Source organism: Pteropus medius, unplaced genomic scaffold (genome assembly GCF_902729225.1).
Source record: "Pteropus medius unplaced genomic scaffold, Ma_sr-lr_union100, whole genome shotgun sequence".
NCBI classification, from domain to species: Eukaryota; Metazoa; Chordata; class Mammalia; order Chiroptera; family Pteropodidae; genus Pteropus; species Pteropus medius.
The window spans coordinates 19,755,942-19,771,321 of record NW_024342471.1 but is presented as its reverse complement, the minus strand read 5'-3'; the positions used below and the strand labels follow the sequence as shown (position 1 = coordinate 19,771,321).

At 52.7% G+C, this 15,380-nt stretch overlaps 1 protein-coding gene across 1 annotated transcript; it reads left to right on the top strand.

Annotated features, from left to right (window-relative positions):
* The first annotated feature begins 30 nt into the window (after positions 1–30).
* KCNG1 (potassium voltage-gated channel modifier subfamily G member 1) lies at positions 31–14,970 on the top strand. The gene is made up of 3 exons (XM_039864628.1): positions 31–301; positions 9,641–10,440; positions 13,594–14,970. Exons 2-3 carry the CDS (start codon positions 9,667–9,669, stop codon positions 14,362–14,364), a joined length of 1,545 nt encoding a protein of 514 aa, XP_039720562.1. The 5' UTR covers positions 31–301; positions 9,641–9,666; the 3' UTR covers positions 14,365–14,970.
* The last annotated feature ends 410 nt before the right edge of the window (positions 14,971–15,380 follow it).

Genomic DNA, 15,380 nt, shown 5'->3' with positions numbered 1-15,380 from the left:
CCCTCCCTCCGTCCCGCCTCCTTCCCGGCTCCTTCCCTCGGCTGCTGCCGCGCGGCGCTCCCCGCGCACAAGGAGCCCGGAGGGGACTGAGAGGCAGAGGCGGGCGGCCCTGGGTCCGAGTGAGGGAGCCGAGCCCGACCCGGGGGCCGAAGTTTGCCCGCCGCTCCGGGAGGCGGCACGGGAGCCCCGGGCGGCCACCAGCCCCTTTCCGCGTCCTCGCCCGGGACCCGCTGGCAGCCCGGGGGACGCCGGCAGCGGACCAGCCAACTCCGAGGCGGGGACGCCGCAACGGCAACTTGAGGTGGGAACTTTGCGGGGCACCGCGGAGCCGCTGACCCGGTCGGGTTCTGGGTCAGCTGCACGAGGACGTGACCCCGGGCTCCCCGGCAGGGACCCCAAAATCCGCCGAGTCGGTCGGCTGGGGCGACAGAGGACCCGGGTGCAGCCGCGGGTGGGGGCGTGGAGCGTGCTGGCCACAGTCACGGTGCGGGTCCAGCTTGTGTTCTTCCTGAGGGGTCCCGGGGTGCGAAGTGCGGAACGTTCTCTGATCTAAGAACCTGTTCCAGGGCGCGGGTAGGGGTGGCGCTTCCTGGCGGTGGCGGAGGTTTCTGTCCCCCTCGCGGGATCCCGGGAGGCAGGAGTGGAGAGGGAGGTGGCAGGGGGCGTCTATCACTCGCTCATTCACTCTATCCTCAGGCACGGAATGGAGCCTCCCACCAGTGGGCCTTACTGAGTCATTCATTAACTCAACAAGCTTCTTACTGAGCGCCTACTGTGTGCTAGACGCTAGGGATTCCGAGATAGCTCTATTCACCAGAGGCTCCGGCACCCAGTATGAAAGGTAGTGGTGGCCACTTCATCCTCAGGGGACTCATACCCAGGAAGGGGCTCAGCCTGGATGGATTGGAGTTTGGAGATGAGGAAAAAAAGAGAGAAGTTCATTGATTCATAGACCAGACAAAGATTGGTTGAGCACCCACTATGCGCAGCTCACCATGCCAAATGCCCATCATTCATTATTTCATTCATTTAACGACAGTTACTAAGGCACGTGCTGGGGAGAGAACAGTGAAGGAGAGGAATGGGGTGGGGGGCAGGACTGGGTGAGAGCCGGCTTGCAGTTTAGAGAAAAGTGGGGATTAAGACCCAGCCCCTCCCTTGATGAGGCCCCAGCCTGCGGAGGTGGCTCACTCCAGCAATCCCTCTGTGTGCAGACAGAATGTCACTGGACGGGATGTAGAATGGTCTTTCCTTGGTCATCTAATGCATTCGTTCTCAAGGAGAAAGTCTGGAACAGGTTCTTAGATCAGAAGAAAGGGTCTTTAAAAAGCTCCTTTGAAGACCAGAGGGTGGGAATGGCGGGTAGGGGGATTTAAGAAACACTGAGCTGACATTACAGGTGAAGTCAGGCTGCCACCCATGGGGTCTCTGAGTTAGTTGTCTGTTCAGCAGGTATTTTATAGAGCACTTGCTATTATTATTAAGCACTTTAAGGGTGCCAGGCACCAAAGTCACCCAGGTCGATGACACAGACTTAGAGACCCCTTCACTGACACCTTGACATAAGTGCAGGGGGAGGAGAGGAGGGAGCAGGAGCAGGAGCTGCTCTGATTCGTTGGTGGTAGGGAGTAGGGGGAGGCTCCTGCCTCTGTGAACCTGAGCAGAGGTGTGTCACTAGGGTGTGTTTGATACCCACACACGTGACTGCAGTCAGGGTCACTGTGGGGAGCCTCACCAGAGCACATATCCAAGGAAAGTTTGAGACTGACCTTGATGTTGGGGCCAAGAGGGCCGCATGGACTTCTGGGGCTCTGTCAGACCTGAGCTCCACCCCTGTGTCCTCTGTCTCTGGGCTCTGCAGAGGCACTTGCTGAGTGGGGGTGGGAGCAAAGGTATGTTTGAAAGATGGGTGAGGATGACCCCTGAGGATTGACCTCAACAGCCGTTCCAGGGGAAAGATGTCTGTGGTAGGACATTCTCCAAGCCCACAGGGAACCATGTGTTCTAGAAACCAGACAGCCTTGATTTCTGTCCTGAGGCTTGAAAACGCAGGCTGGGGGCGCCCTGGAGCCTGATTGAGGCAGCTCTGGGAGCCCCAGTCCCACTACCACCTTGAATTCTCTGCACCAGATACACAGCTAGATCTGGCCAGAGGTGATGGAGAAGCCCCCAGGGAACAGAAGAGCAGAGAAGTGTGTCCTGGATGCATGGCTAAGATACGCAAGCCGGGACTAAGGAATTAGCCCCTGCATCCGTAAAGGGTGTCTTGGCTGAACGACCCTTTCTTCACATCCCCTTTCCTTATGCATGATGAGTAGTCAACATTTCTGGTTGCCAAAGATAGAGGGGTCTGGGAATCCACTCTTGATTGACTCATTAAACCCAGAAATGGAGCCCCTGAGTGGAAAATGGCGGCTGGAAAAGCCACTCTAAATAGAATTAACAAAAAGGGAGAGGCAAGAAAGTCTAGCTGCAAGCACTCAATCACTGTTGGCCATTTTTATTATATAGCAGACTGTATTCGATTAACAAAATCAGGATATAAAGTGAATGTGCTACAGATAGGATCATAATTGTGCCTCCGGTTTTCCCCTGCTCTGCGGTGACTTTGCCTCCCACCCGCCGGTCCCCAGGCCGGCAGGCACAACCATGCCCTCCCTCCTCGCTTCCTCGCCTCCCCACCACAGCTCACCCCCGAGACTGCAGCCTACTAAGAGACTGTTCTTTCTAAGGAAAAAGAACTGAGGGATTGTTTAAGCAGGTGTCCCCTTCCTGCAGTCCCAAGGTCCCCACTGCTCCCCAAAGCCTGTTTCTCTGCTTACTCCTGGTTCCCAGATTTCACCCTGCAAGGAGGCAAATAGAAAAGGACCTTCTGGCTCGCACCCCAAAACACCTGCTGGTGGAAAGCAAATGTGCATTTGGTATTATTTTGTAGCGGCTCAATAGAGAGGCTCCAGAAGCTACCTCTGTCTTTTTTATGGGGGGACTCTGGCATGTTTTCTCATGTGGGGGCAGGTGGGGGATGGAGGAAGAGCCCACATCCTCCCAAATATCCCCCTCCCCCTAGGAACTTGGGCCTCAGCTCAAAGGAATCAGGATTGAGGTCCACCATGATTAAATTGTGACGAGGATGGATGACAGGTAGCTAAGAAAGACAGATTCTCCACGTGGGTACCGCATCTCTGAGATCCAGCATGCCAGGACCTGGGCCAGGCTAATGGCTGGATTCATTTTGATTAGCATTTTAATTGGGGATTAATGCAGCATAACCCGCCTCTGAGTCAGCCCAGCCAGGAGCCCTAGCCCTGGCTGAGGAAGCCACACTGGCAGGGGAAGGGCAGCGTGGAGAGATCTGTGGGGCACCCTCCCCACCAGCTCAGGGTTAGGGAATGACACAGGCTGAGAAGTAAGGTGTGAGAAAGAACCAACGCCCCAGGAGCTCAGGAAAAACATGCCTTTCTTTTAGAAAGTTGCCTTGGAGGCTGCGTTAGAGTCCTACTGCCACATATTACCACCAATTTAGTGGCTTAAAACAATGCAAATTTATTATCTTCCAGTTTTTGGAGATCAGAAGTCCAAAACGGATCTCAGTGGACTAAAACAAGGAGTCAGCAGAGCTGTGTTCCTTCGGGGGAGAATTCGTTTCTTTGCCTTTTCCAGATTCTGGAGGCTCCTGGCCCCACATCACTCCAACCTCTGCTTCTGTCCTATCTCCTTCTCTGACCCTGACCCTCCTGTGATGACTGGGCCCGCCAGGTAGTCCAGGGTCATCTAAATCTTCTCCCCATCTCAAGATCCTTCATTTAATCCCACCAGCAAAATCTCTCCACCAACACGTAAGGTAGCATATTCTCAGGTTCAGGGGATTATGATGTGGCCGTCTTTGGGGGACCATCACTCTGCCTACCATAGGGGCCTCCCTCAGCAGTTTATGTTACGATGGGGAAGCCGACTAAGTGACTTCACTTCAGCGCCCGGCGAGAGGGAAAGCCAGCACCGAAGCCCAGCCTCTGGAAGATGTTTTCTATTTCACAATCCTCCCCTAAGAAGGGAAATGTGAGGGGAGGGGTGGGGCGCAAGCTCGCTGCACAAAAGCCATTATAGCAAACACAGCCCTTAGGATGGGTCGGACACAGCTCCAAGCGCTTACAAGATGAGTGCAATGATTACCCCAGTTTACAGCTGAGGACACTCAGGCACAGAGAGATGAAGTCATCTGCTTAGGGATGCACAGCTAGTAAATGGCGAGCCAGGCAGCCTGGATCAGAGGCCCCCGACTGGAGAGCTCTTCCACCCCGAGGCCAAAACAGCAACTCAGAATTTGACAAAACCTGAGGTTTTGTTGATTTCTCACTGCTCTTGTGCAAACACACGACAGGAATAAAGATGCTTCCCCCAGCTGTGGGCAATCGCCTGCTTTTCCTCATCCCCGAAGACCTTCCAAAAGCTTGTCCATAGAAAATAGAGATGAGAGACCCAGTCTTCCTGTAAATGGTACAGACACACCCCACCCCCCACCAGGAACCAATGATCCAGTAAAATGCAGTCAAAGAGGCTTGGAGTCCCACAGACCCGAGTTTGCTTCTGCCGGCATCACTCAGCACCCAGGTCATTAGTGTTCACTTTCCTCATATATAAAATAGGGGAGAGCTGATGATGACGCCTGCCTCCAGGAAGGACAAGCTCACACACGGCGCCTGGCACTTAGCCTGCGATTCAGGGAGGCTGTGGCTGTTACTATTTATCGCGTTGCGCGTGTTCAGCCCTCTCTCTGCATTCCCCGTTCCACTCAGAAGAGTGACAGAGGGCTCCGTCCTACGGGATGGGCACAGGGTAGAAGAGCAGAGGCCCCTCCCGCTCCTTCCTCCTACCCACCCCAGGCCCTGCACCCCCACCTATGGTCAGACCCTGACCGCAGAGTGGGCTCTCTGGGGGGCTGATACTCAGAGCTCCTTACGGTTTAAATGATCATTTATCTTTGGAAAAAGTGTACTCAGCCCTCAGTGCTCGTGAACATCACCTTTCTCTCAAGAGGAAGGGAAAGCATTGCGTGGGAGTGTCAGCAGATCTGCGGGCTCACGAAGGGGGACTCGATCAAGTCTTTCCTCTCCAACCAGAGAGTGTACACTTCCCCAGTGAAGCTCCCCAAACCCACAGAGCCTTCCAGAACCCCAGGGACATGGAGAAGTTGGCCAAGGGACTCTCAGCCAAAGCCCGGAGCAGCTAGCTTTTGCACCCCCTGCCCCTGGGAGCCTCCAGGCATTTGTGGCACCCTCTCTTCTCACATATGGGAGAACTTCTTCTTAAGGGAACCTCCAGATTTCCCATTCCCGGGCCTCCCCCTCAGGCATTCTGCTCGAGAAGGTCTGGGGAGGGCCCGGGAATCTGCATCTCCGCTGAGCACCCAGGGCGGTCCGGAACCCTGTGGTTTGGTTGTTCTTGTGCTCTTCATTTTCCTTTTGCTCTTCATTTTTCTTTTCTTTACCTGGATTAAAGCCCAGAGCTGTGTTAGACGCACTCTTCATCGTTGGCCTGTACCAGGCCATATTATTCATTGTCCCCTTGGTCCCCTTCCCTCCCTTCCCAGGCATCCTCCCCATGGTGAATACAGATCCTTACATGTACGTGAGTCTGTAAAATATGTAATGTGTGTGTGTTCATTTACATAAATAGCATAGAGCTATAAACTTCTATTTCTTTTTCTACTCGGCACCATGTTTTTAAGATCTAAATGTGTTGCTAAACTTACATCTAGTTCATTGCTTCTAATTCCTGTGCCATCTACAGGAGTCCGCCATCTGCGTCTACCATGACTCACTTGTCCATCTCCCCACCCCACCCTGGGATGGATGCTAGGGGACCTCCTAGCACTACCCACGACACAGGACACACATTCTCATACTTCGTTCCTCTTACATCCAATTCCCCAGAAGCAGATCCCGAGCCAAGGATTTGAGAGCAAATAATTTATCACTAACGATACCTGCCAAGTCCCCTGTGGACCCAGGTCTGGGAAATCTACCCAAGAGTGGGATTCCTGGGCCGCAGAGCACCAGCATCCTCCATGTCCCTCAGCACCCCCGGTGGCTTTCCCAGAGGCTGTACCAGACCACACTCCCTCCAGCACTGAGCTCTGGGGTCAGACAATGGTGGGTTCAGTCCCTCTGGATCAGGTCAAGAAAGGAGTCACCCTTGGCTGGCGGAGCGGGGGAATGACAACCCCCCCTCCCCCACACACACACAGGGCTAATAATAATACAGCAGGCGTCCACTGCATGTCAGGCGTTGGGGTAAGCATGTCACCATGGCATGCTTAGTCCTCACCACAACTCAAGAAGGCGGGAGCTTTTCATATCCCCATTCTACAGACAAGGTAGAGTCTCAGAGGTCACACATGACTTGCCCAAAGTCACAGTGACTGACTGGCCTTAAACCCAGGTCTTTTGATTTTTGAGCTACTGGGCTCTTCCGCTTCCAGCAAAATCCCTACAATCCACCACGCCCTAGAAGTGACTGACCTAACACTGCAGAGAAATTCTAAAAGACCATATATTGTTGTGAGAGTATCAGGCTGGGTGAAAAGTCGTGTTATTTTCCAGAAGCAGGACTTTGAGGCCTGTTTGATTTATGACCTTCACTCTAGACTGTAGAGTCTGGCATGTGGAGCCATCCCCCCCACATCCATCAGACTGGGTGCAAGGAGAAGCATGCCCATTCTTCCTTTAGCAAATTCCAGAGTCTGGCCCTCCCCGGGACTCAGGCCTTCCACGCACAGAGCGGCCTGAACAAAGCACGTTTTTCCTCTTCTCCTTCCTAAACCGTCTGCTGAGAAAGACTCGCTTTCTACGTGGGATGCTTTCTACGTGAGATGCTGTGGCTTTCAGTCACAACCGACACAAGGCATGAGAGAAAGAAAGGGAGAATCGCTAACTGGGGGAGCTTTCTGCTGGAGGGAGCGTCGGGAGGGTTGAAAGAAGAAATTCCTCAAGAGAATTGGGGATTACAGCCGCGGAGTTTCACAAGAGGCCTCCCGAGAGGAATGTTCCTTTGCCTCCATCACCGTTCTCGCCAGACAGAATGTCGCTTTTCCTCTTATCTTTGGTGGCAAAGAAACAGCCACCAAAGATACAGCAGCAGAGCTGAAAAGCGGCATCACTTATGGGAAGTGCCCAAAAGAGACCCTTCCTCTCTCTCCTCCGGGGATTTCTCACGGGCTTTGCCTGAGGACGTGGATGGGTTCCAATTTTAGGTAAAATTAAAAAGCATCCTCCACTCTTTAAAATCAAGTCATTTTTGTTCCAAACACAGGTATACTCTAATTTTCTAAAACCCAATCTGTGAAACTAGCTTCCCCAAAGATGAATGAGTGGAGTGAGGATTTGCTTTGGTAGAATAATTCCTGTTAGGAAGGATCCCCTTTCCAACGTGGAAACCCCCCTCCCCGGGGGTCCGACACTTTCTCATCCACACAGGGTGTGTGTGCATGTGTGTGCACGAGTGCGTTTTCCCTGAATTTATCCAGGGCAGAGATTGACACTCAGGAATTGGAAATGGATTTCCATGTAGAATTGACAGTCTTGCTTCTATGGAGTATTGGGTTGGGCGGGGGCGTTAGTAGGGATGATGATTCTAAAAAGCAAAGTATTAGACTCATTACTTTTCTATGGATTGGCTTGATTCTGGAGAGCTCTGTTGCTATAATCTAGGGGTCTCAAACTCAAATGCCTACAGGGGCCAGGAAGGAAATACGCATGAGTGACATGTAGTGGGAAGACAACACGAAGAGTTGGGGACTGTGGTGGATGGCAGCATGCACGCCCTGCCTGAAGCGGACAGTCACTTCTTAGCTGGAATTTGGGCCAAATGTTACCAGATAGTCTGTTTTTGGTTTTGTTTTTTTGCCCCCAAGAGAAACCAAGAATATGAATTTTTACATGAAAATTCTTCATTTTCTAAAATCTTCTCCAAGCCAGGCAAAATATCTGTGAACCAAATTCGGCCCAGGAGCTATGAATGAATAAGCAATCTCATTCTAGAAGCACAAACACTTAGCTTTGAGGGTCGAGAAGGAAGGAGTCTATGTAAGCTGATATTTTGACCTCAGTTTCTCAGAAGCACCTTCATCATGCTGGCCTTACCAGCAGCAAATGTACTTATTGGGCGAGCATTTCTCTGAGCTCTGATGCTCCTGGGCACAGGGACTGAGAGATGAGTAAAGTACAGTCCTTCCCCCAGGGAGCAAGCGGTCTAATAAAGGAGCCAGGCTTGCACACAGATAATTCTAAAATTGGGTGATAAGTGCAGTAAAGATAAGTGTACCAAGAAGGAGGGTGGGTGGAGCTTGATTTAGCTGCAAGAGGCAAGGAAGCCTTCCTGGAGGAGTGAACATACCTGTCCAGTTCAACCCTCAAGATGACATTTTGCTGATTTGTGAGCAAACATGGCACTATTGTCATAATCGTGAATTTCTTTGATTGCCTCTCATCTATGACAAATGACATGGGTTTTCCATTTATGGGAGCATTACAAGGTGTCCCTTCAAGATAAATATGAATAGTAATAATAGACAACAATTATTGAGTGCTTGCTATGTTAGGTACATAATTCATTGAATCATCTTGATAATTCTGTGAAGTAGGTCCTATGGTTATACCCATTTCGCAGATAAGGAAACTGACACACATCAAAGTTGAATAAATTGCTAGGGCCATGAGGCTCCAAAGTCTATGCTTGTAACCTTTTGGCCCTATGGACATTGTGATCCAGATAATTCTCTGTTGTGGGTTCTGGCCTGGGTGTTGTACGATGTTTAACATCCTTGGCCTCTATCTACCAGATGCCAGTAGCATCCGCCAGACGTGACAATCAAAAGTGCCTCTGGATATAGCCACATGTCCCCTGGGAGACAAAATTGGCCCTGATGAGAACCACTGGTCTACACTAAACCTTTCCGAGCTAAATAAATACAAAAAAATTGGAGCTACTGTACAATAAGTGTGAAATAAATAATAGTACAGATATTGCATAATGGCCCACTAGCATGTCAGCTCTGGGGGTCAGGGGCCACGTCTGATTCTGTGCATGGCTGCGCATCACAGGTGCTTAAAGCAGCACTCGGTAAATTTTTGTGGAATAAACGAGGTGAGTGTGGAAGAATCGTGAAGTTTAGGACGCTGAATGACAGTGCTGCTACGTTCACTCTCAGGTGAATGTCTCAGCTCGGGCTGCTATGACAAAGTCCCTAGACTGGGTGGCTCAAAGAACAGGCATTGACTGCTCACAGTTCTGGAGGCTGGAAGTCAGAGACCAGGGTGCCAACGTGGTCGTGCTCCCTGAGGACCCGCTTCCCAGCTGGTAGATGGCAGCCTCCTCGCAATGCCCTCGCGGGGGGAGCAGGAGCCGGCTCTGGTGTCTCTTCCTCTCCTTATAAGCACTAATCCCATCCTGAGGACCCCACCACCCTCACGACCTCATCTACACCTAACCACCTCCCACCGGGGACACAGTCCCATTGGGGGTTAGAGCTTCTCCCTATGGATCTGGGGCACAGGAGTCAGTCCACGTCGCAAATATCTGCAGTCAGCATGGTCCGCTAAGACTCAGGAGTCACTGAAGTCTTTTCCTCCCTTTCTCCTCCCAGGCCCGAGAGGGATGTGAAGGCCCAAAATGACCCTCTTACCCGGAGACAATTCTGATTACGACTACAGCGCCCTGAGCTGCACCTCGGACGCCTCCTTCCACCGGGCCTTCCTCCCGCAGAGCCAATCGCTCAAGGGCGTCTTCTACCGGCGGGCCCAGCGGCTGCGGCCGCAGGACGAGCCCCGCCCGGGTGGCCCGCCCGAGGACCGCCGGCGGCGCATCATCATCAACGTGGGTGGCATCAAGTACTCGCTGCCCTGGACCACGCTGGAGGAGTTCCCGCTGACACGGCTGGGCCAGCTCAAGGCCTGCACCAACTTCGACGACATCCTCAACGTGTGCGACGACTACGACGTAACCTGCAACGAGTTCTTCTTCGACCGCAACCCGGGGGCCTTCGGCACCATCCTGACCTTCCTGCGGGCGGGCAAGCTGCGGCTGCTGCGTGAGATGTGTGCCCTGTCCTTCCAGGAGGAGCTGCTCTACTGGGGCATCGCCGAGGACCACCTGGACGGCTGCTGCAAGCGCCGCTACCTGCAGAAGATGGAGGAGTTCGCGGAGATGGTGGAGCGGGAGGACGAGGATGACCCGCTGGACAGCGAGGACCACGACAGCGAGGGCCCCTCCGAGGCCGAGGGCCGCCTGGGCCGCTGCATGCGGAGGCTGCGCGACATGGTGGAGAGGCCACACTCGGGGCTGCCCGGCAAGGTGTTCGCCTGCCTCTCAGTGCTCTTCGTCACTGTCACCGCTGTCAACCTCTCCATCAGCACTTTGCCCAGCCTGAGGGAGGAGGAGGAGCAGGTAAGAGCCCACAGCTGTGTGTGGGGAGCCTCGCTGCAGTGAGGGAGGGTCTCAGCACAGGGGACAAAGCAGTCTGCTAGGCCATCTCCTCCCAGCAGTCGGCATCCTTCACTGCGCACACCCTCACCTCCTCCAGGATGCCTTCCCTGACTGCGCGCTGGCTGCGGAGCATCCCCAGCCCTCCTGACATCATGTTCACATGTGGTTGTCCACCTCCACATTCAGGTATGAGCTCCACGCCTGTCCTGGTCTTCACTGTGCCCCCAGGGTCTAGAATATCCAGAACGCCAAGGCACTCCGCCCTCAGTTGAATGAATGAATGAACAAATGAATGAGTGAATAAATGGATGATGTGATTTACGATGTGCCGGGCCCTGAGCTAAGCACATAACATGTAGCATCAAAATTTTCCTCACCAACTTAAGTCCTTTCTCAACCTTCCTAATTCCCTCATATAAAAACATCCCCGGAAACATTTTCTCGGTCCTGAATGTAATTTTTATTGCTAGGTACGTGTGTGTGTATGCGTGTCTTCAGAGAGTGAGCATTTCTTTGTGTTAACTAAGAGAACACATGTAAAGTGTTTACGCCAGGGCCTGACACTGGGTGTGTGCTCAATGCTCACTTAGCAGGCAGTTAAACGGAGCCGGGGTGGGCTGCAGCCATGCGTGTAGCCTGTCTCCTCTGCGAGTCTTTCAGCAACCCGGTTCGGAAGGTGTTCTCACACCCACTTGACAGATGAGAACACTGAGGCAGAGCGGCTTGCGCAGATCCGGGTCTGAGTCCGAATTCTGTGTCCTTCCTTATACGTGGAAGTATGGGTTCCACCCGGCAACCTGGGACCTAATATAACCCCACGAAAGTGTGTGATTGGCCCACACTGTCCTTCCAAAATGTTGACTTGGTTGCCAACATTTAAGAGTAAGGTGTTTTTCATTTAAAATTCAAACTCCCACTTCTCTTAAAAATCTATGTGGTTGGGCCTCCTGGCCTGCCACCCCACATGGCATCTCAGAGGTAGCTGAGTCCACGGGATAGTTGCTCCCCAGTCCAGCCACCTTTTATGTGAGACCCTTGGGCCTGAGTCGGGTCCCCTTCCCCACACATGGAAGAAGTTTCAAGACAAACCGAAAGGTTCTGACAGGTAGCGGTTGTACCAGCATTGGAGAAGTAGGTACAGCAATATGAACCGAATATAAATATCATGCCGGCTAGCATTTATTGAGCACTCGCTGTGTACCCTGCACCTAGTACTTTACTTGTGCTCTCTGGTTGAACTGTGGAGCTACTCACCCAGTGAGGGTTTTTCCACATACATATATTCCAGAAGAAGTAGCAATGCTGTTGCATTTATAACTCACGAAGGGTTTCCAGCACTTTTTTACATATTGAATTTTTAAAGCCGGTATTAGGAAAACAGCACTCCACCAGTAAAATTAACTTCTGATAAGCAAGAGGGGTCGTGATGAAGAGGGTGGGGCTAGGACCTGACGGCCTGAATTAGAAACTTCTTTCCTCCACTCTGGCTGTGTATCTGTAGGCTAGTTACTGAACCTCTCTGTGTCTCTTCACTGGTCCAAGGGGTTATAAACAGGCCCACCCACGGTGTTGTGAGGGTTCAGTGAGTGAAATGATTGGAACAATGCCCAGCTCAGGAGCGGGCAGGAAGTGCTAACTATAAGGGTTATAATCAACTGCCAAAAAAAGACAGGAAATGCTCATCATTTGAGACCTGTCTGGAAGTACCTGTACTGAGTACAGATTTCGTTTTAGCTCCAACATAGGCGATCCTGATTTCATCAGGAAAATACTAATAAAGCCACTGTTTTATTCAACTTCTGATCATTGCTTTTTAAAAAAAATCATACCTGGCCTAGTGCTCGCTTCGGCAGTACATGTAATAATAGCTGGCCTTTTCCCGGATTCAGTGAAAATACTGTTCTTCGACTTCATTTTGGGGACCAATGGGGTTCACTGTTTCATTTGCTCCTGGAGCACATGTTTGAGTGCCTGCCATATTCAGGTACCACAAGGGAGGCTCGGTAACCAGGATGAGTCTTCCAGCTTCAAGGAGCTTCAAGTCTAATGGAGGGGGGACAGCGATACCCCTGTGACCATAAGTGGGAGACACAAGCTGAGGAGGCTTTTGTAAGAGACCCGCCAACTATGCTAGGCATACTTGGAGGGGGTGCACTCCAAGAAGGCTTCCCAGAGGAGGGGGCTTTCCAGCCCAGAGGTCTGGGACCTCACAGCCCGACCAACTATTGGTTAATCTCTCCAGCCTCTGACCTATTTCTACAGAGAGCTATCAGAGCAGGACTCACAGAACCCAGCTTTGCCCAGGACCCAGCAAGCTGCCCCAGGCTAGAATCATTCGTACCTTCCCTCTCTGCTGTAGGCCCTTTGAGCTTGAGGTCCAAAGCCACTAGAAACAGCCTACCATCCAGCCTACCACATGTCTCTCATATTCCAGAGAGACGAGTGGCAGCCCACGTGCCAAATGTAGCACACAGATGCGTTCGAGAGGCCCGTAAAGTGTTTTCTTTGTACTGAATTAGCACAACATTTAAAACCCAGGAGATTTCATGTAAAGCTCGATATCCAGCTTCTCTTGAACACTTCCATGAAGCAATCTCAAGACTGAATTAGTGATTAGGGGCAGCGATCGGGGGCGGGGGGGTGGTCGCCGATCAGGGCGGCTGCTCCCTCCAGCCAGCCTCCACCCGCCTGGCCTTCCTTTGTCAACCCTGCCTAAATGCCAGGCCCGTGCTCTTCTTTCCATCCCGGTAACAAAGATGAATTAATCGCCTGCCACGTGCCGGGCCTTTGTAGGTGCCTGGGGTCCCAGCAGTGAACAAACTGCCCCGTCCTATGGTCTGCTGAGGCAGGGATGTGGGAGGCAGAGACAGACAATAGACACATAAGTAAGTAACTTATAGAGCATACTGAAAGATGATGAGAGCTATGAACAAATAAAGTACAAGGGGATCAAGGTCCAGGAAAAAGGGAAGGGCGGTTTTTAAACGGAGGTGCCACAGAGGTCTCCCTAGGAAGGTGATATTGAAACAAAGAGCTGGAGGAAGGAGGGCAGAGCTCGGTGCTCCTCGCTGGTGGGACCGCTGACCTCTCCGCTACCTCTCCCCTCTCTCCCAGGGCCAGTGCTCCCAGATGTGCCACAACGTCTTCATCGTGGAGTCGGTGTGTGTGGGCTGGTTCTCCCTCGAGTTCGTCCTGCGGCTCATCCAGGCGCCCAGCAAGTTTGCCTTCCTGCGGAGCCCACTCACCTTGATCGACCTGGTGGCCATCCTGCCCTACTATATCACCCTGCTGGTGGACGGCGCTGCCTCGGGCCGCCGCAAGACAGGCACGGGCAACAGCTACCTGGACAAGGTGGGGCTGGTGCTGCGGGTCCTGCGGGCACTGCGCATCCTGTATGTCATGCGTCTGGCCCGCCACTCCCTGGGGCTGCAGACGCTGGGGCTGACGGCCCGCCGCTGCACTCGCGAGTTCGGGCTCCTGCTGCTCTTCCTCTGCGTGGCCATTGCCCTCTTCGCCCCCCTCCTCTATGTCATCGAGAACGAGATGGCCGATAGCCCCGAGTTCACCAGCATCCCCGCCTGCTACTGGTGGGCCGTCATCACCATGACGACTGTGGGCTATGGAGACATGGTACCCAGGAGCACGCCCGGCCAGGTGGTGGCGCTCAGCAGCATCCTTAGCGGCATCCTCCTCATGGCCTTCCCCGTGACCTCCATCTTCCACACCTTCTCCCGCTCCTACCTGGAGCTCAAGCAGGAGCAGGAGAGGGTAATGTTCCGTAGGGCCCAGTTCCTCATCAAAACCAAGTCGCAGCTGAGCGGCATGTCCCAGGACAGTGACATCTTGTTTGGAAGTGCCTCCTCAGACACCAGAGACAAGAACTGAGCCGAGGACATACCCCACCACCACCACCACAGCTGCTGCCGCCGCCAGGACACCCCCAGCCCTGTCTGCCCTCTGCGGCTTGAAGCTATTGCCATCACTGCAAAGCCTCCAAAGGCACGCACTGCTGAGTGCGGCCCCAGCATAAGACTGGCTAGAACCACACCCCAGGCAGGACATCCGCAACATCCGCAGAGGGGTCCCTGTCCCTCCTAGGCCAGAAGTGAAGCAGAGCTGGTCATGAGCCCAGCACACAGCCCTGACCGCACCCTGCCCCCATCCACCCCAGCCCCCAAGCCTATTTCCCTCAATAAGGAGATGGCTTATTTTTCCCACCATGTAAATAACATGCCAGCAAAGACCCGCCTTATGGGTCCGCCTAGAGAAAAAGAAATACAAACAGCCACAGCAACATCTTTAATGTGGATCACATGCAATCAAAGAAAACCCATGAAAAGGAGAGAAAAAGCCTTCCATGGGGCTCGCTTAAGAAACTGTTTTCCAGCAGAGCCACCCAGCACAGGTGCCAGAAGGAAAAGAGCCTGTTTGCTTGGTTCCCTCAGGCCTCCTGGAGCCCAGTGGGGTTGAAAGGAAAGGGAGAAATTGGGGAAATTGTATGATGGTATTGTGCCGTTTCTCTACTCTGCTCCACTCTCCTTCTCCTCCTTCCTCCCTTTACCTACCACCCTCCTTCTCTGTCTCTCTCTCTCTCCTGCTCTCTCTGTCTCTCTCTCTCTCTCTCTCTCCGCCCCCCCCTCCTCTCTCTTTGACTGCTCCCACCTCCAGGCCTCTCCTTCTCCCTTTTTCCTTCTCCCTCATCCTTTTATCCTCCTTTTGTGCACCTGCAGGCCTGTATCCTCAAACTTTGGCCACAAGGCACCCCTAACAGTTGATCCACACCAAGTATTCCTGACCACAAAGGTGAAATCACTTCATTTTCTCTTTAAAAAAAAATGGTGTCTATTTTTAATTCTATTCTACATATTTAATATTTGGGAAAAAATGCTTTTAATCATGTA

Coding starts and splice junctions, on each gene's coding strand:
- KCNG1 (XM_039864628.1), top strand. CDS start 9,667: ATGACCCTCTTACCCGGAGACAATTCTGATTACGACTACAGCGCCCTG. Junction 10,441..13,593: donor TGAGGGAGGAGGAGGAGCAG/GTAAGAGCCCAC, acceptor CCTCTCTCCCAG/GGCCAGTGCTCCCAGATGTG.